Below are 21,344 nucleotides of genomic sequence, written 5' to 3'. Positions count from 1 at the left end.
ACACGCCTTTTTTTTTACACATCCCTTACACATCATAGACCCTAAACATCGATAGCCTGATAAGCTGTGTGGCTTAGGTGTACATAAAAAGACGTACCGCTTGGATACAATCTTTGATAAATATCTAACAACTAAAGCTTGTACACCTTGTCCACCGGCAGACGTGGTTCCAGACACACACATACACGCACATACAGCGGAATGAGGAACAGAGCGGAGAAGAGAGCGCAAGGATCAAAGGATGTTAACGAATACCAACAATGCTTGATAACCGTTTCCATCACATTATGTTGTGTCATGGTGTGTGAAGAGAGTAGATTTTGCCTTATGCGCAAGATCGCTCTCGAACAAAAACAAGCACCTCACCGTGTTACCTTTACTGAATCGACATGCCCTTTCTTCATTTGCCTTTCCTCATGTTCCGACTCCCAGAATTGCCTGTCTGCCTTGTCTAACGTTCTTATGAATAATTTGTACATCGTCCTATTTGAAATGAGGAGTACGCGCCGTCTAAAGTAAGCCTCGGAGGTTGAACAGGAGCAGAATGTTATCCCTAGACGTGCTGATCGATACCGGTATTGGGAGCGTCCTCCAGCTTGCGCCACACCACATTGCACATCTCTCGTACCAGTGCCTTCTCGCCGTCGTCCAGCTGATCGGGCGGTGTGTTACCGATTCGTTCGCGTTCTAACTGTTCGCGTACCTCCAGTACCTGCAGAGCTCGGACGACAGCCTCGGGGCGGCCGGATATGGGATCGTTGGAGGAAGAAGTTGTCACCTGCACCTGTCCACCGCCGTTCGTGGTGGAAGCGGTCGTTGTTGAGCTATTGTTGAGGACTACCGCTCGTTCTTCCTCTAGCTGCCGTATCCTTGTCTCGAGCGCTCGAACGTATTGCAGTGTCTGGTCGCTTAAAGTTGATCGCATGTTGAGGTCCTACGGAGGTAAGGGTAAAAGAAGCCTTAGAAATCTTCTCCAAAGTTATTCGGCGATCGAAACCGGGCCTTCCAACTCACCATTCCATTTCGTCCAAACTGTCCTATGTTGTGCAGGTTTTCGTCCGCATTCGTACTGGAACTGCTGCCATCCCCGTCGTCTCGAAGGGGGACGGCATTCGTCGACGAGTTACCACAGCTAGAGCAAACGGCTGCCGTACGACCACCTGTGTTGTTCCGTTCCTCGTCCAGATACAGACAAAGCTCTTTCAACTCCAAATTGTCCCGGATCAATTCCTGCTGCTTGTCATCCAGCTGTCTCAGTTTTGTCTGTCACCAAAAAAAAATACTTTGTCAGTATCTCCGGACCTGCGGTCGGACTTTTTGTCGGACATCTTGCACATACCTGATAAGCGGAGACCTCCTGTCGCATTACGCTCGCCGTGTACCGTCCAAACCGTTGCCACTCCCTTGCCAGCTTGCGTCCCTTCTGTCGATCATCGTCCAAGAAACAGCAAAGATCACGCAACTCCTGATTGTCGTCACTTAACCGCTGATTAGCCTCTTTCAGTGCTCGCAGTTCGGCCAGTAGGTTCTATTTGTTTAAAAAGAAAGATCGCCTTGTTAAAAGGTTTCCAAATGACTTGAAAATTTTGCATGAGACCCTTCCCTCCAAAAAAAGGTGGACTTAACCTACTTCAATAAAGGGAGACAAACGAAGCCAAACATTTTACCTCACCCAGAAAAAAAAAACACTCACACACTATCTACAGCGAGCTCGAAGTGAGCTACATTACAACAGACAACACAGCAGGCTCATCCGGTCCTCGCGGACCGAAAATCTTCCCAATCTAACCAGTGCGTCACGTTTGCGTGATGATGATACGCAAACGTTCATCACCCGTTGGGGGTGTTGGGCGAACTGGTAGCCTACCTTCGCGCGAAAGAATGCAAACGGTGTCGTGTCGTGAAAAGTCACGTACGGTGTGCGACTAATTTACATTTCATTCTGTACCCTTCAGCACGATCTCGGTAATGTCTGATACACCCTGTACGGCTAGCGGCAATTCAAAAGCGCTTTTGCTTCTTGCTTTTTGGGGTGATAATGATGGAATCTCTTTCTCGCTAGCTCTTGCTTCTTTTTATGGACACTTATGGCTAGGTCTTCTCGTGTGGTGGGCGCTAGCTTTCCCAACTATCAACCACTCGAGTCGCATACCACGGTGGCGATAAAACATACCCTGTGAGGGCCTCGTTTTTTTTTTTTGGGGAAAGTACTGAGACATTACGGGAGAGACACATGATACGATCGAAAAAAAAGCAAGCTTGGACGAGCGTGTAAGTGGTCATGATCGTGGCCATCTTCTCTGCTTGAATGTGCGCATCATGATCCATCATTCTTGCCGACAAATCCAACACAAGCACACACGGATAGACACAAATGCTTATGGAAAATCGTGTGCTTTCCAATTAGGAAAATTTGCCTCCCCAAGTAACACATGCCGTAGGAAGAGAAGATGAGGAACACTATAGCATCTGAGCATAAGTTTCGTCTGCCGTACGGGAGGAAAAACTTCTCCACAAGCTCCACAAACACACACATACGCGCATGTATGGAGATTTGTCGGCAAAAGATGCTTTCTTCCGGATTTGCGCCTCCAGGGAAGAAGATCCGAATTCCCGCACATGCAGATTCCAGCCACCGGGGCCCGATCATTTTCCGGCTGTTGACCTTTCTCGCTCTCGGTCTGGGAGTGGGAGGAATATGATGTTTGATCGGGGTTTGCATGGGGAAATATGAAAAAGTAGGAACAAATATGGTAGACCACGACGAAAGGGGCAAACGATGAATAAAGGCGGCAGTTTAGATGGTAAAGTTTATTCCGTGAAAGATTTTTATTTGTTGAGAGAAAGCCGTAGAAGAGTGTACACATTCCTATCTCAGAGGATAACTTTGTGTGGATTTATTGAAATTTGGCAGTTTTCTCCAGCAACTCCAGATAGATGATCTTTAACAGCAAAGAGTAACAATTATTTTTCAAGTGTTGAGTTCAGATTTAGTCCAAACCCTTGATAACATTAGTCCAAACGCGTTAGTCCAAACCCTTGATAACATGCTATGAAAGCGCTCTGAAGCTTAAAAAATTTCCAACAAGAATTATGCTCCTCGATTCCACTGTTCTATCAGAAAACTTCGTTACTATTTAATAACGAAACACAAAAATTATGTGAATTAATCAGCAACACAAATGTACTCGAGCCGCGTACACAAACAGCAGATAATTAAATTTGAATAAAAAATCTTTAAAATAAACATCATAAAATTACTGTTACTCTGCAAGTTGTAAAATACACAACACAATATTCAACATTCCCCTTGAAAAATAAATTTCCCTCTTTACGATAATTTCATTTCCAACTATGTAATAAAATGACATCCATCCTTGAGAAAACTTTATCGCTCTGTCACCGTCATAAAGCTATTTCGTTTCTTTTTTTTTAATTTCATAATTAAAAAGCAGTAATAAACTACTAATGATCGACCAAAACCACATCGGTCGCTAACAAATCGCTTACACGCTTTAGCAGCGACCATCGGCGTTCGGAAGGCGTCTTAAATAATGCAAACATGTGTACACGGTCAACTCGACCATATAAAATCCGTTCTCAAACCCACTGAACCGAAGCTCCTGCGACCCGAAAATGCTGCTTAAACGAAGACGGGGGGGGGGGGGGGGGGGGGGGGGGTAGGTTAGTCAGTTTGTTGGTTATTAAATGGCCCTGAAAAATGAGCTCCTTTCGTAGAGCGATGCACACATGCACACCTGTCGGGATTAAATCCCCTTTACTGCTTAAGAAGATAATAAATCTTTAGTAGATTTTTAATTAGGATGTTAATTTAAACCTTGAGAATTTCTAATAATCATGTCTCTTCTTTACAAATTCTACCGATCAGATGTAAGCATTCATACCTTTATAAATGTCTCCATCTAACAAGTTAATAATTACCCAAATAACACTCTATTCGATCGGCAGTTCTCACAGTACGATTAAAAAACAAGCAACCAAACACTCCCCGATCAAATGAGCTGGGAAAAATGTGATCCAATTCTTCGGATTGTTCTTGCGCTTCTTGTGCCGACACAACAAGCACCGCAAAACTCACCATCAGCATAAGCGAATCCGATCCGACCACTAACACATATCCCAGCGGAACTCCGGGGAATGGCAAGAATGAGTGGAATTAATTTTCTGCGCAAATCTCAACCCCAAAGCACCCTGATCGCGCCTTGGCGGCATTCGACCGGCTTGCATTTCATTCAACATTCACCTGCACTGAGCTCCTCTCGAGCTCCAGCAATCAGGTTTTAGTGCTCACGAATGGAGTAATTTCCGCGCAAAAGAATCCCTGTACGGGCACAAAATGAGGATTGGCTTCAAAACTCGGCTCGGGGTGAACTAAAATGGAAGCAAAAGTGCAGCAATAATTTTCGCTCCAAGCGCTCGGGAATTTCGCTTTAATTGCCCTAGCTTCCCCCAAACCGTCCCCTCCCCCTTGCTAATGCCTTACCAAATGTCTCGACCCCTTACGAGAGGAACTTACAACGGGATGCAGACGGGATGAAGAAAAGCAGATCGATCGCGAGGTGCGATTTATGAAAACGGTAAATAAAATGTTACTTCCTTTCGACGTTGGGCAACAAGATGCAAACAACTGCAGAACAAGCCATTCCCCCCTTTGCATAGGGGAGAGCTCGATACCGTTTTCCACCGTTCGTCAGGAAAAAGCAGCAGGAAGTAACAGATTTATCTCACCTTTTCCCATTCAAGAATGAGTGCATGGTTCGTTCCTTACCTCAAAACATATTCATTCTTAAGAAAATCTTCCGATTTTCTTCTGTTTTGTTGCAATTTTCACTTCGATCAAGCCAAAGAAAAGACATGGGATGCAAAGCTTAACCCAATCATACGATCCGCTCACTTTTGTATAAACCTTCCTTTTTTTTTGGTTTCGATTTGCTACTTTCTTGCTTTGTTGGCGGGTTTGTTCGCCGAGCCCTTGTATGCCATCATCGCTAGAAAGGAAACCCGTGAGTGATTGAATTAAATTGCTTTTCGCTGTTCGAGCCACCGGCCAGCCAGTGGCTTTCCATTAATGAATGTAATTAGAGAACTCTTTGCTTTTCTTTAAATAAAAATTACATACAATAAACCATCCAAAAATCAAGTCTGTTTTGAACGAATACAAAATCGATGGTCCTTATTGATAGTCAATATTACACTTCATCCAGGAAATGCTTCAGATTCGGCTTTCATAGTTTCATAAAACTTAAGCAAAACTTTAAAGCTGGCTACAATATTCTTCTTAATAATAAATCTTTATCAATTTAGTATTACCCACAATACCGCCAAAGTAGTATCAGAACAATAAAAAAATACAGATTTGAATTATATAATCAAATCATAAAGAATGGTTACTGAAGCTAAGAGACTTCAACAATGTATAGAAAGCTAATAGAAAATAAATTAAAACATGGTTCTGCATTTATGACCACCACTGACCACCACCAAGACTCAATCAATCCACACCACGATCAACCACTGATCGGAAGAAAAAGGTAAATCTTTTTGCCAGTGCTATTTGTTGCTGCACCCAATTTTTTTTTTTTTCTATTCCCACTTTGCATTACGCCAAGGAATCCAATTTTCTCGCCACTCACCATTTGCAAAGCACAGATGGAATAGGAAAATCTACCCCACCGACATTCACCGACTTGGTAGGTCAGCGCCAATCCTCACCAGAATGCTGCATCAATTGAAATTAATTTCTATTGCCCCTGTTGGTGCGGTATTTGTTCAAGCCTGGTTTTCGTTTTATACTCCGTCTCGATCATAAGCTCTAACCTTCCTATCCGGAGACACACTTTCCAGCTAAATGCCAGAAATAATGCCGTCGCACACAACACGGTTGTCACGAACGGTGCGTTACTCGGTTGGGTAACTGGGCGCACCGAACGCAGCTAATGATCGAGTTCACACTTTGCCGGCAGAAATGTTACAAACCCCACCCATCATTTTCCAATCCTGATGCTGGTTGGAACACTGGCTCCCAGCTAAAATGCTCACCCACCCAACCCTGCTAGGCAGCAGAGCTAAGGGGCAAGCGTTTATGAGCGATTTATGGAACGATTGTAAATTATAATTCGTTAATTGCTGGCAACTTCGGCACGAATCGATCGAAACTGAATTGATCTTTCGGTGGTTCGGCTCTTCGTGAGGAGTTTCTGGTGCCAGAAACTGGTGACGTTCCGCGTTCTTTAGGTCAACAGCAACCACCAACCCAACAATGAAACAGCCTCAAACTGCAGGAGAAAAAGGTGAAAAGTGTTTTCGATTTACTGCTGCTAATGTTCCACTTGCGCAAGTAAACATAAAACTACGAGACTCCCCGTACAAAAGGGAGTCCCCACGATTGTCTAACTGTTCTGTAGGGTTTAGTTCTTTCCTCCAACAACAAAAAAACTCCATTCTCTTTTGCCGCACGTTTTAGCCCTGTTTGATTACCATCTCATCAATTCCTGTGTGCCACTCGCTTCACCCCAGGTTTGTACTTTCATTTCTCACTCTTTCATTTGTTGGTTTCCCGGCTTCAATCAATCACTCGCATCTTGTCATCGTTTTTTCGCCCTTCAACTTCAACAAACCTTCCCGCTTCCATCTATTTATTCTAGCTTTATTTCTCTTTTCTCTAGGAAATTATTTCCCTCATCTTTTTCGTTGTTGCGGCAAGCGCATGTGTCTCTTCTTGCAAATGATGGCTGAAAGGAGGACAAAACAACACACAGTAAACACAAGTGTTTAGAAATTTTTATTTCAAATCGCCTGGAATGCCGTTTGGAGAGCATACCGAGGGCACAGGCACACGTGACAGCACCGGGCATAGTAGAGACAGGGCAAATAAACAAACGCGTAACCTATTTTCACTGCCGGACCCCGTCCGGCGGCCGGGTAGTCGAGTTTTGTTTACCACGCGAGACATCCTCGCGCGGGAGATCCCGTGCGACACGCTTTACAACCGAAACCGTTCACAATTTCTTCACTCGTAACAGCTGCTCGCTGAACACAAATGACTTTTCACACCTCGTTTCCCATGTTGCCTCGGGTTTAATTCGAACCATATGTCCAGGTTTGTGCGCCTGAAGGAACCCTTCGACGATCCCCGGCTCAATTATCATGTGTATCATGTGTAAACATCCCGAAGGATCGCGATCGTTTGAGATGCGCGAGACACTTTGAGCTTTGTCGAAGATAGAAAATTGACATGTTTATCGAAGATCTGGAATCCGATCAGAGCGTCTCAAACACGGTGGCAAGATCAAACAGAATCGGTCTCCCTTGATAGGGGCGTACTCTTCTTTTTTGCTTCTCTTGTATCGACCCGTGCTGCATCTTTCCGGCTAAAGCGTTTCGAAGATGAGTGGTTGGATGGTTGGAATTGATGATTATCTTTTTCTTGCTCAGATTACTCCACACAACCAGGCAGGCAGGCAGCCAGGATGCCCTGGAACTGTGGTAGACTTTATTCTCAAGTGGCAAGCGAAATGGTACAGACTCAGATCGGAGCATCATCATGCTCCGAGTGTCGAAATTGGGTCATTAGTTTGATTGTACATTCTATTTATAGGTGCTTTATTTATCCTATCCCTTTTTTTGTTCAACCGGTTTATGAGCACGAGCTTCTTACTGGTGGATAATGTACACAGATGTGATGTGTGGTTGTCGTTGATAAACAACTCTCGTACAGATCTTGAAAACATGCGTCGAAAAATCCATCTTCGTGATGTTTTACAAAATTCTGACACTTCTGTGATTGAGACTTCATACCTGTGGTAGCAATCAACTAGCATCAGTTACGGAATGAAGACATCTCGCGACACTCACCAACATATCTTCCTTCGAGTAGTCTATCGCGATAGCTTCTTTCCCTTTAATGACTCTCTCTCTCTCTCTCTCTCCCTCTCTCTCTCTCTCTCTCTCATTTTCCAAAGACGGATTTTTCCTAACGAATCTCTTTCACCCTCCGCGCAAGCCACAATAATCACAGCCCAATCTTATAAACATATCATCCACGCAGCTTAATAACATCCTGCAGCGTTGGTGATCCTGCTTAAAAGAACTCCCCCACCTCCAATACCGCAACGAATTCCAATATCCACAACTCCCCACCGCTTGACCCACTTCACAGCACGCTTGACTTGGCTTCTGGTTAGGTGTGTGCGCTCCGTAACCACTGATTAGCTCTCCAAAACCCGTCATAAACACCCCAACACGGTGGTGTCCTCCATCATGAAGATGAAGAGATTAAAAGTCGTCCAACGGTGTCCACTGGGCACACACACACACTCACCAGAAACTTGATGCCTCCCATCATCATCATCACCATCCGTGACCGATTCCTGGGCTGGAATCCAGTTTGCCTTTGTTTCTCAGGCGAATCAATCAGCGGGCGAATGTTGCGCTGATGCGGTGTGTGTGTTGCGGTCTCATAAATCCAATCGAACTCTCCACCCGGTAGCCACCCGGTGCGCTTCCGGAAGTACCCACACGACCCGTTTTTGCTGCAGCCAAGACCCCGTTTTGCAGTTGGTGATGGTGTCAGTTAATTAAGTGTACGAGCGTAGAAGCCGAGGAAGTTGGCTTCTAATAACGAATGCGTCCGGTTGACGGCCGGCGGCACTTGGCAGCGTCCGGCTTCAGAGACCGAGCTCGAGTTGGAATTCCACACACTCTCCTAGCGTTCTGTCTCCCATGTATACACATGCACATGCATGGAACGAACGGTTACACATGTTTTGCAGCACGCCGCCTCCTGCACACGCTGGTTTCTTCCTTCGAACCTTTGGACTTCAGCAGGCTTTTGGTCGCTTCAATCTTTGGGGCCTCCCGTCTTCTTCTGGCATGGGACCATGGGACGTGGGATGTTGGGTCATGGGAACTGAAATTTGAAGACGTCCAGCAGACGCAGCATCACATGCGCTGTACACACAGTTTGGCGAACGGCTTCCCAATATCCGAAACTCATGTTGCATGCTCATCCATTTCGTGCGCCCAACAGTGTGTGAAGAAGCATGATTCCCTCTTTCTATACTATAGGCCTTTGTGGACACATGTGGGTCATTTTTAAAAACTGATCTTCTTTCGCTTATCCATGCCCCGATTTGTCGGTGCCCGTGCTCACCACCCATTAATCATGTTTTTTTTTTTTTTTTTTGTTCAGCGAACGTTCAAAGCGTTCAGGACAATTTGTTATACTTACAGAGGACTCTAATGCCTTTGGAGGAAGAAAAAAACGACAAGCAAGGATTAAAACAATTTCAAAAAAAGAGTCACCGGATAATGATGATAAAAGGGTACCAACACGACAGTACGAGTAAAGCGTGAAAGATGTAGCTCAGCTTTACTGAGGTAACTTTGTAGCGTGATTTTCCTTGCTCCAAAAACTTGTTTGGAAGTGAAGTCGTCACTTGCTTTAATGAGACCGACCTGTCATTAGAGTGAACCGGAGCGAACATTTCAACGCCTTTGAAAAAATCTTCCACATTTGAATGCCTCCCTCACCAGTTCTCCCGCACTCGGTCTCTCTGTAGCTTCATTGAATAATGGACACTAATAATGATGATGAGTTTGATGATGGTAATCTTCCCCAACAAGTCCAAAACTGTAACCGTTTAAGTCACACGCTTGGGGTTTCCCATTTTCGCAATGCATGGGTGTGCAATTTCACTGTGCAGCACAGCTAAATGGTTCCCAAAATCTTCTTCTTCTCCTCGAGACGAGTTGTCTAAGACACGGAACCGTAACCAATTATCGATCGATTTCGGATCGGAAGTGAACACCACGCACTGATCATCTCTTCCGGACATCAGCAAACGGAAAAGAGCACTGTTAAAATCACTTAATCAATCTTCTCCCTCCACGTAACATGAAGGGAGCTAAGACCCTTTGCCAATGCACTCTATTTGACGCTTGACGTTAAGCCGGAATTGCACAACAAACTACCAACTTGTTACCGAAGCTAGCAACAAACACACCAGTTATTAACCAAACGTCAGTGCGAACCGATGAATGAACACATTGTTGAAGTTGGAGTTTTGATTGGTGCTGGCAGCAGTGCAACACCGTACCGTGGTCAATATTTGCCCTCATCTCAATACGCTGACTACGGTGAGTGCCTTCAGCTGTCCAGAAGCAGAATATGTATGACCAGGGTGTGTGAGTAAGCGTGTCGGTCTGTGAGCGGAAAGCGGACAACAACACACAAAAAACAAGATCGATCGTAAAGGGCCCCTCCTGACTGACCCTGACGATGTTTGCCGACTATGTATGTTGCTCACTGATCGATCATCATCTGCCAGGGAGCGCTTCCATGCGCTCCGCGGAATGCGAACAACAGTGCAGGCAGAAAGAATTCTTCACCTGTCCAGCACCCGTCCCTGGGCGAAACGAAAGACACCTGCGGTGCCCGGTGAAACAGGTCACCGATATTTCGACGTCTCGTTCCGAGCAAACCTGTTGCGAAATTGAAGTTCGCAGTTCGCAAAGTTTGCCTGCTCATAAGAAAAAAGTTTATTGAACCGAACCGGCACAGTTCAGTTTTCTTCTGCACGTGTACCGAGGCTTTAAACTGCACATTTTATTGCCCATTTCTCACTTTCCTTACGTAACGCTATCCCCTTTTACGCCGTGCGCTCGTTTTAATACACCGGTTGTTTGTACAATTTTACAACACGCGTTACAAGATCTGCTTTAACAATAAGTGATTGCTCTACACTCTAATGACTTAGGCCGAGCCGTATGAAAAAGGAGTCATAAATACGTCACCAATAAAATTACTCTGCTCGTTTCGAGTTACTGACAAGCGAAATGACATCCATAAAGCGATCTACTTCCAGCGCACAGCTCAATTCCGCCAGTCGCCTTCGGGGGAAGCGAGGTGATCGTAAAATCTTTCACCAGTCTTCATCGTACTGCGGGCAATTGCACATAACATGCAGTGGCTCAAGTGAGTATGTAATTATTGGCTTTAGTTTTATGTCTTTCCTTCTCGGATGACCCTTCGTTACAAACTCCCTAAGGAACCTTTGCAATTTCGTATTCATAAATTAATCGTTGGCAGAGACAGAGAGAAGAAATCACTTTCCATTTCTTCTTCACTGGGTGGTGGTATGAAGAGATATCTAAGAATATTTCACATGAAGTTCCTGGGAGAAAATGAGACACGAGCTAAGCACGATAAAAGCTGGTTGAATATAAAGTTCCCTTGGACCATGTCTGATTCTCATGCTGATGACGTGATTTGAATACATTTGTAATAATTGCGGGAAGTTGTTGGGTCCTCACTTTCCCTTGGCTGGTTGTTCTACTACCGGCAAACTGGGCATGGCAGAGGGTATAATTATAAAGCCTGTTGCTCTATAATACTCTAACAGAGATCTCGTTCTAGATTGCAAAAGTCTTTTTGCAATTGCACTGTACCACACCCTACATCCTTCCTTTTCTTCCATACAGCGACCTCATTCCTCATTGCACTTTCACCGTATGTACAGAGCAGAGAGCCTTGAAAAAACACAGAAAACCCACCGAGAACGCCTCCAAACTTTTCAGAATCAAGCAACTTCCCACAGAACGGTGGGCCGGCCACCGACCAGGTCTACCACCCATGAGCGTAAAACTGCACCACTTTTCGGTCGGTTGCGTCCGGCCCGACACGGTTTGACGATTTTTGGGCGATGGGAATGATCTGCTGAATGAATTATGTTTTGTTTACCGCGCGGCTTCCCAGCCAAACAAAGTGGGTGAAATGTCACGCAAATGTGCATAATGCATGCATACACACCGATCGTAAATTGATCCTCACACACGTCCGGCCGAGTTGCGCCGAGGAGGCGTGTCGAGTTCGCAGAAACGGTGGTGTGCCCTTTTGTGCGAATTTGTAGTTTCCCTGCTGGTTTCCTGTTTGCTTTCATAACTTCAACCGACCGAGCGAGTGAACTGGAATGTATGATGCTCGCTTTGACGACGACGACCACGACGACTAGCTCTCGACGCCCAACCCAAGCGCGTGCGCGCCTAGTATTTGCGTTGGTTGCCCGGTTGGTGGCGAGTGTGTGTTGAGCTTTGGTTCGTTAGGGCTTTACGACATGACTCAACCTCGCCCAATCATGCGTGTGTTTCAAATGCTGGATGTAAAAGCCGTAACGCTTACAGCGCTAATCAACAGCCAGCCTCACGATCAATCCTTCAAAAGCGGAGACCCAACTCAATCATCCACCGTACAAGCTGTGGATGTGATTATTGTCGTCAAATAGAAGAAAACAACTTACACAAGAGGGAGAGACCCTAGACCTCAACACAGGCATAAATTCGGCAACTAGAGAATCCGTGGGCGATCGTTACACTTATGCTGATTAACGATCCAATCTTGACTTGCTGGAGATGAGGGATACTGAGAGTGGAACACAAAAAATAAGGGTGTGTGCTGTGCTGTTGTGTTCTCTAGCCACGAAGCAGGCAGATTATGAAATGATCTCCATTTCGTTTTCCCGCTACACAACCACGGTGCTAGAACGGAGGTTGCGTGGGTGTTTAATTCGATTTCCTGTTCATAAATTGATTGGACGAGTAATAAACAGTCGCTTAACGGAGACAGAGCTGCTGACACTATCGGTTTGGGAGTATTTATAAAACATGTTGAGCATTACAATTAGAATAGATTGAAGAGACTAGACACACTCCAAACTTATCTTACCAGAATAATCTTACTGTTTCATGCATAAGCTTTTACTCTTTTAGTAAAAAATCTTAATAGCAATTTATGTTTATCTGTCTACTTGGTTATTTAGCAAAGCAGCAAGACTACAAGTCATCTGCTACAGATCTAGTGAAGTACTACAGAATTTTCATAACAAATTCTTCCAACATATGTGAAGGTCAGTATGTGCAATTCTTAGAACAAATAACTGGAAACTAAAAGCGATGGTTTTAAAACGAAAACTCAATGACTGATCTTCTCTAAGTGGAGAAGCTCTTGGAGGAAGTTGGTAACACTGTAACTTAAAGCCATAGTATAAATTCAAAAAAATCTATGTCTATCACAAATGCCGTTAAATCTTGTACACATCATCCTTATTAAGGCATATTCGACAACAAATATGTCCACATGGTAAATATTTGTCTAATCACGTGCGTTAATCCCTGCTGTCTCAGCGCTACTCTTCTATTACTTTCGAAATATTTGTGCGAAACAAACACCAACCCAGTCAAACAAACAGAGAAACGTTGCTAAATGCTGTGCAAAGGCTTGCGTGTTACACCCAATTTTCATTCAAATTGGCTTACCGAAAAAAAAACAACTCCCCGACATGCTAATTTATGCCTGCCCATGCTAAATCTCATCCGAGCCGTTGTAGAGAGTCTAGAGTCTTTCCTCAGTATCACACAAGTACGCCACACCGATTTCGTTGGCCATTTGTGACCCATCGTGTTTTATGTGCGTGGGACACTGTTCCCAGCATTATAAAGACGCACTCGCTCACAGCAACAATGGCTCACACCAAGCACAATTCTTACCATGCTCGGTATCGTTTATTTAACCGCCCCTGTTAAAATTACGAAATTGCTGGAGCAACAGTAACAGCAGCATGCGTAAACAATGTTTTTATTTGCGTATGGCGTGATTTGCCAGACGAGTCACAAAATGCGCAAAAAGTGCTGAGAAACGAAACAAACGGCAGTAACGTGCAGATATAAAAAAAGAGAGCAACCTCAAACGCCCGTTTGCAATTGCATGTTGTGTTAATGCAATTAAAGATGTTGTTGTTATGACTTTTGCTTGGTTTTGTTTTTGCTACCACTACCCACAACACGTCTGACATAAGTGCTTGTATGTGCCTTAGCTGAGCCGTTTTTTATTTAGCATGTTTTAAGGTTTTGTTTATTAATTTGTCAGGTTTTCGTTCTGTATTTGAGTAAAATATCACAAACAGCCCAGTCTACCTGTTTGGAGACACAAAACCGAATAATGGTAATTTTCTACCAAACGAACCTCACCCTACATTCCGCTCGAAAGGAAAGGAACACTCACAGCACAGAGTCTAGCTAATTTTGCGACCAAGGCCTATACTCCTAGAGGAAGCGACACAATTCACCAAACACTCACACGCCCAAAATTGGCCACGTGAATGTGTTTCGAACCGATCTTCTGAACACCATTTCTGGTGGAAAAGCAGCAGAAAAAAATCTCTTTCGGTGCGTCATAATTTTGGTCATTATGCTTGGTCAAACCCGTACAAAACCTCGGTCAGGCAACGACGGCGGACAAAAATTAAGATAATGCTCAGATTTATCGAGGCTGCAGGCATCCGTTTCCACCCTTCTGCCGCAGGCCCAAAGCTGAGCCTGCACACACGCACACACATTTTTCGAAAGGAACCATTCAGCAGTGGACAAAATAAGAGAAGCAAAAACACTCAACCGAACGACGCTCAAAAGTTCCCATCCCAAGGAACTGGCCAGCCGGGTCGAGTGTGCGTGAAACGCGAAGGCAATCATTAGACTAACCGGATTGCGGCGCACCGGAATTTTTCGTTTTTCCGCAATTGCTAATAAACGGGTGCGAAGTGGAATGCTGAGGGTGACTGTGTGCCAGCCGATTGGTGGAAAAACTGACAAAACTCACAAACAACGAAGCAACGAAAGAAAAAAAACCACACACAGCAAAACTACTTAATCTCGCTAGCAAAAGTTCGAAGGTTTGTCTTGGGAATGAGCTTGAGAAACACGGACAGGGCAATGAGCATGCAATCCGATCCGAATCCGGGCCGGTTTTTGGGATGAAGCTGACCGTGAAGTTGGCTTTAGCCGTGTTGGATATAAACACACACACACACACACGCAAACTTAAGGGAAAAAAAAACACACGAAAAGTGAAGCCTTACAGCAGTCAGATGCAATTAGACCGCGATGGGAAGGTTGAGATGCCACCGAAACGAGTAATTGAAATTTCATTAAAGGCTTCCAAACTGACCACCGGTTAACACGTTGCACGAGCAAGAGCAAGCAAACGGGAGGAAAAAGCCGAAGAAACACCCGAAACAGATGGAGCCAATTCGCACCGACGGATTTTTGTACGAAAGACTTCAACACAAGCAACGAACCCTCTTTGTGCGGGAAGAGGGTTTGAATATTTCTTTTGCCGTTTTTCTACTCATACAGTGACCAGAATCGGAACCATACGTCATAAAACAACAGACTGTACCGTCTTTTTTTCTCTCTCTATATGGTGTACGATACATCCACCGGTTAGCAGCCGCAGCAGATGAACAACGAAAAGCATTTAAATTGAAGCGCACCCAGCTGGTTCCGGGTCGTATCCAAACCCCAAGTGGTACGGGTACACGCGACCACTTTCCACACAATGAATGTGGTAATGTGGTGACGGGACGGGGAGATGTGAGGGCGAGGGAGAGAATTTTCATCGGTTCATTCTTCAATGCAAGGTGCTTTCCAGGTTCCGCGAAGCAGGAAGCAAGAACTACGGAAGCGTCCGGAAATAATATGTTTTCTGTACGTTTATGCACACACGGGGGTGAGTTTTGCTTTTATTGCCTGTCGCTTTCATTATTAGCAGCCCCAAAACGGGGAAGAGATTAATTGGTCCAGATTAGACCTTCTACGGGCTTGCGTACTCTCACTTTTCTTGTGTCGAAACACAATACATTCACGGTCCTTCGTATGTTTTTTAGAATTAAGCAAAAACCTGCCCTGTAACTGGTCTGAAGCAACAGCAGCTCTTGTATAAAACTTACCTAGCGGTTGTGGCAATTTTTATTACTTTTCCCTCACTTCCGGAGGTTGTTTTTTCCGTTTTTTTTATTGAATGAATGATGTGTTTTACTGATTTAAAGATAATTTTAGTTTGCACGCTTTTGGGAAGGGCCTTTATTTGCGTTTCAAGTGAAAGAAAAAGCAGAATTCCCCGTGAGAATTGGCACAGTAGCATAAAGGGTTTTTTTTATGACCAGTCACAATGCGCCACCTATCAAAACCAATTTAGATGATTTAAAAGACATTATAAACCTTTTTAAGACAAAGATTTTCCTACGCTTACTCGTCTTTGTGTTTGAAATTACTTTAAGAAGATAAGAAAATTTATTAACTCCCCATCTTAACCCCACAATGTATAGAAGCTGCTCACGATGTTTGCACTCGAAACCTTCCCGCTTTACCTACAAAATACTCCCCCCTAATCGCAGCATAATGTAATGCCGACTGAAATTAACCTAACGGAGCGTTATGATTACCCCCTCCTTCTGAAACATCCCGCACGAATAAGCATGTGTAAGTACATGCAGCATGTGCCCCAAAGCGCCCGAATCCGCAAGCCAAAAAGCAATCAGCAAACAACAAAAAAGGCACCAAAACAACAAGAAATTATCGGTTTTCTCTCTCTCTCTCTCGCCACGAAACGCAAATGCAGCGATCCCGTGCACAGTGCGCAGCTACAAAGTTGAATCATTTATTTTTATTACACAGGCTGGGGCGCGATCGCCGCACTCCGCGGAATGCCACGTATCGATGTTGCCGGCAAACAGGTGAAACCCCCAGGTAGGACTCCCAACCAGAAGAAGGGAATTTGGAAGGAAGGGGAGGAATATGGTAGAAAGGAAGCAGGAGCTGATTAAGGGTAATTTTTTTCGTCTTAATGAAATAATCGTGCAAATGCCAGTCAGCAAGCGATACTTCTTAAAAGAAGCGAGAAAGCGATGACCTTTTCGTGGAAGGAATGGGAGAATAAAGGGCCCCTTTCTTTTCGCTGCTTATGCTTGTGTTTATGTCATCTAGTTGTGGGATTTCCAATCCAATATCAAATCCTTTTGGGAAAGTTTGCAACATTGTAAACATATGATTGGGTTACAAAATTTCTCCAAAGTCTTCCAAAGACATTCAAACCCACACAATCAACACCCAACGTCTCTGCAACAAAAACAAGCCGGAACAATTTCTGCTGACAGTATCCAGCCCTTTGATTGTAATCCATTTTACCATTTGCGATTTGCGGTCTCGTTGAGGTCCTCCACAAGGCCCCTCATCCATCTAATCGCACCTTCGAAGGCAAAACTCATTCATCATAATCAAGCTTCTATGCGGGGCGACTAAAGGGCGCAGCAACAATGTGTGTCGTCGTTGGCGAAAGTCTACGGTGATGGCCTCGTAGACCACGGCACAATGCGAGCAAACGCTGCCTGTTTGGACGTTTCACCCCTAATGGACGTGACTAGCGCTCGGAACCCATCCGTATCGAATTGACAAATTGCTCTCGGTGCTCGCAAAACAAGTCGTAGAATCAAAACACTAGATGATTCCACTCTACCAGGTGACAACAGCAACGACGATCGCGCCCATGAAGATCGTGTGGCGAGATAACTTTCCTTTTTTTTTATTGCTGTTTTGCTACACGCACACACATATACACAGGATGGATCTTTAAAACGAGTTGAACTACCTATGCGTCACACGCCACTTGCGGAATCGGATCGGAATATACCTGCCACCCAGGCCCGAAAGTCACCCAAAGCTCCAGGGAAATCGCATCAAATAGATACAGAGCATGTAATCAACAAAAAAAACGACGGGGACATTTTTCGGGTGAAATTTTATCACTGATAAACGACGGCAACAGGCAAGGAACAACTTTCGAACCAGTTACCTGCTACAACAACACACCCCTCGAGGCGCCTACTCGAGGCGTCCAGAAAAAAAGGCGATTTCCAAATATGAGGGAACGATCTCTACTGCTGGAAGAGCGAGCGAGAGAGAGAGAGAGAGATGCTGGAAAAGGTCAAAAACTTTCTCCTTCGTTTGAGTTCGGTTTTGGATGGTGGATTGAATGCTGCCCACCAGCATCGATTGCCATTGCGAAAACAGGTTTACCCCCTTTAAACGTCGAGGACTTGCTTGCTCGGAAGGAAAGTTCGTTTCATCGACCGGAGATACTTTAAGTTACGCCGGAATCAACCTGTCTCCGGATATGTGTGTGTTCCTAGGAACTCACCTGAAAGTGTCGATTCTGCTCCAGCGCCGAGATGCGTCCACCTCCACCTCCCCCACCACCGCCACTCGAAGAGGTCGGTGTAGAGGAGGTTTCCGATTCCGCTTTCCGGACAAACTTCAACATCTCCTGGTTCTGCTGCTGTGCTGATTGCTGCTGTGACTGGGCCGGATGCTGGAGTGTGTGAACCGGATGGGACTGCTGTTGCTGCTGCTGATGCTGCACACTAGTTGCAGTTGGCAGGTGTGATGGTTGCGAAGGCTTCAGATGCCCCTGTCCACTAGAATTCGTTCCGTTGGTTCCGTTGCTACTCGCGGGTTGACTACTATGATGCACTATCGCGGTCGTTTGATGGATATGACCGGCTGACGGGCCGTTCGGTACGGTGGCAGGTTGTTGCGCAGAGTTCACCGACGCTTTCGCGTGTGCCAGATGAGCCTGCAAAGATCTCGTCGAACTTGTCGTCTGATCTTCGGACGAGGACTCCGAGCTGAGACGTGCGTGTGGTGCTGGTGGGAGATGATGAAGTGTTTGGATTTGCTGCTGCTGTTGTTGCTGAAGCTGCTGTTGTTGTTGCTGAAGCTGTGTCGCTTGACTAACGGCCGGTGGACCACCGTTCACTAGTGGAGGTAGATTCGAGAAACGGATATGCTGCCGGGGTGCAAGAAGCCGGGATGGATTTGGAGGTCGCTTAAGGTTCTCTCCCACGTACCCTTTAGTGCCGTTGTACGCTAGGCCTCCGTTTTGTGCACCACCTTCCGGACGCTGATAGGCCGCCTTTAGATGGCCGTTAGTGTACCCGTTCTTAAGGATACCGCCCGGTGGATGGGGAGGTGGTTGATAGCGAGGTGGAATATGACTTCCTGGCGCCTGCCCCGGAACCCCCGTTCCGGTTGCAGTTTGCTGAGGAATTCCACTGCCCGCGGTCAGTCCACCGGAAGGTTTCACGAGACCACCATTGAGAGCGGACGTGAAAACGCCACCTCCCGGATGATGTGTGACTCCGTTCGATAGTGAGGTGGTCACCACCGACTGATGTTGCTGCTGCTGCTGCTGCTGCTGCTGTTGAAGATGTTGCTGAGCTTGCTTGAGCTTATGCTTCTGCAACTGCTGCTGAAGATGGTGCTGTTGTAACTGGTGATGGTGCTGTTGCTGCTGCTGCTGCTGCTGTAACTGCTGCTGCTGCTGTTGGGTGTGCGGTTGTGATTGTTTGCCTGTCAGACCTATTATATTTCCAGATAGCTTCAGGTTGCTTGTATTCGTTGTCATGACGACGATAGAGGAAACGTGTGGGCTGACAAGAAAATGTTGATTTGATGGAGGGTGCGTCACAACGGCTCTATAGCCTTCCTGTTAATGGTTCTTGCTGCGCGGGTCTTCGTGATAGTACACCTGAAACACTCGTCACTACGCTCGCTCTATCTGGCGTTTTAATTTTCCTCTTCCAGGAAATCGTGCAGACTTCCTCGATGACTAATATTCTCGTAAAACTAGACCACTTCAGACAGTAGCGATAACAACCCTCTCTCTTTCTCTAAAGCTCTCTTTCACACTATCTATACAGCTCAAGAATGCTGAATACGAGATCGTGTACCGCTTATCTTCAGACACAAATTTCCGATAAAACCACTTCACCGTCTAGGCAGACCAGGAACGCACCCTTATATCTTCCCAACTAACGGACACACTAAAAACACGAGCTCTCGAAAACTAATTTTCCACTTTATGCCGGCACTATCTTACGTCTCGCTTTTTTGCCTCGTTTGGGTTTCACACAAATCACACAAACACTTCCTATGGCTTAGGGTATCCACAACACTCAGATATCACACCGCAGTGCTGCTACCGATGCACGACACACGACACACGGGACCTTTACCGTCAGCGACACCATCGGAACACACGCAGCAGCAGCACCGATGACCAGCATCACCGTTCTTTGCAACTGCACCAAACATTGTCATCGGGCAGGTCCGCTGTACGACTACAGGAAAACCGGCGGCCACAGCGCGGTCTTCCTTATCATCGAGAGCTTTCGGAGCTATCCTACCGCACTGGTATTACAGGCCACGGGATCTAAAGCCAGAACACTACTTCACCGTCGACCGGAGCCAGATAAACGAACGCATGCACAACCTTCACGGGGTCCCAAGAACACCACCGTACAGGGACCGGGAGGTCCTTACTGGACGCGATTCTGTTCAGCGCGCGCACCGTTTCGCGGTGGTCCGTCAGCGACGATCGTTTGTCGATCACTAACTCTACGTGCGAGACCACCGTGGTGCGGTTGCCGATGCGAAGAGAAAGAGCGAGATCCTCGTGGAGTTTCGCGAACAGAAAACGTCCGTTGGCAGGCGCAATGGAGAAGCCTAAATTTTTCAAAAAAAAAAAGGAAACAGAAAGAAAGCAAGAGAACGGGTTAATATGGTGGTGAGTTTGGGAATGTATAGCCGGCAAGCCGGCTTTCCTGGCCGGCTGGCTGGTGTGTTGACTGTGAACTTCCAATCCACCTGCAGCAATTCGTAGTGGTGGAGACGCGAAAGAGGACATCGGTACGATCATGTTTCAATTCAATAGCAAGCTTCACCTTGCAGACATCATTCGCTCGCTTATACATGCTGTGTAGATTCCAGCAACTAGCGATAAACTTCACAATCTCAATATCAAAATGGAAGAACAGAACGCCTCGCTCGCCGAAAGCGGTAACACGACCACTTCAAAAACAAGTTCGTTACGATTTAAACTGAATCGAAAGTACCGCCGAAAGCCTCACATAACCTTCCCGTCCCGAGTCACTTCTTTCGATCCGGGCGAAAAATGTGCCCAGGATTCGAGGGGCCCTGGGGAGATATCAAAATTTTAACGAACACATAACACACACACGCACGCACATGCAGAGCGTGCGCGCGAGCGCTCTGGAAACCGCGTCCAGTGGTATGTGGCAACATAACCGGCAACCGCGGTCTATGCTGCTCATGTGGCGAACGGGATGGTCTCAACAAGTCTTCCTCTAGTCTATCACCCCTTAATGGGCGAAGTGCAGAGTGACGGGTGGTGGAGGTACACTTCATTTGGGAACCGGTCTTGGCGCGCTTTATAAGACGAGAAGACGTAGAGCAAGAGCAAGAACGAAAGCAGGTTCTCCACCCCCAACTCCCCTTTCTCCCCGGGAACACACTGAATGGCAGCATCTCCCCATCTCCAGGCTCGCCGACATCGATGACGACAAGCTCACAAACACACTGTACTGTTGTACTTTAAAATGCTACAAACGTGGCGACGTTGGGGAGCCCTTCAAGCA

At 45.9% G+C, this 21,344-nt stretch overlaps 3 protein-coding genes across 3 annotated transcripts in view; 2 read left to right on the top strand and 1 right to left on the bottom strand.

The window, feature by feature from the left end:
- LOC126563935 (probable phospholipid-transporting ATPase IIA) overlaps positions 1–21,344 on the top strand; it is a 415,461-nt gene that overhangs the window by 182,425 nt on the left and 211,692 nt on the right. The window lies entirely within an intron of this gene.
- LOC126563874 (nidogen) overlaps positions 1–21,344 on the top strand; it is a 251,705-nt gene that overhangs the window by 127,982 nt on the left and 102,379 nt on the right. The gene's annotated exons all lie outside the window — the stretch shown is intronic.
- On the bottom strand, positions 467–19,404 carry LOC126564229 (uncharacterized). The gene is made up of 4 exons (XM_050221212.1): positions 18,047–19,404; positions 1,340–1,528; positions 1,015–1,263; positions 467–934 (listed from the first exon to the last, which is right to left on the bottom strand). The coding sequence occupies exons 1-4, from the start codon at positions 19,310–19,312 to the stop codon at positions 554–556; spliced, it is 2,085 nt and encodes a 694-aa protein (XP_050077169.1). The 5' UTR covers positions 19,313–19,404; the 3' UTR covers positions 467–553.

This window comes from Anopheles maculipalpis, chromosome 3RL, assembly GCF_943734695.1.
Source record: "Anopheles maculipalpis chromosome 3RL, idAnoMacuDA_375_x, whole genome shotgun sequence".
Taxonomy (NCBI): domain Eukaryota; kingdom Metazoa; phylum Arthropoda; class Insecta; order Diptera; family Culicidae; genus Anopheles; species Anopheles maculipalpis.
The sequence above is the reverse complement of the archived record's forward strand: the minus strand, read 5'-3'. Positions and strand labels throughout refer to the sequence as shown.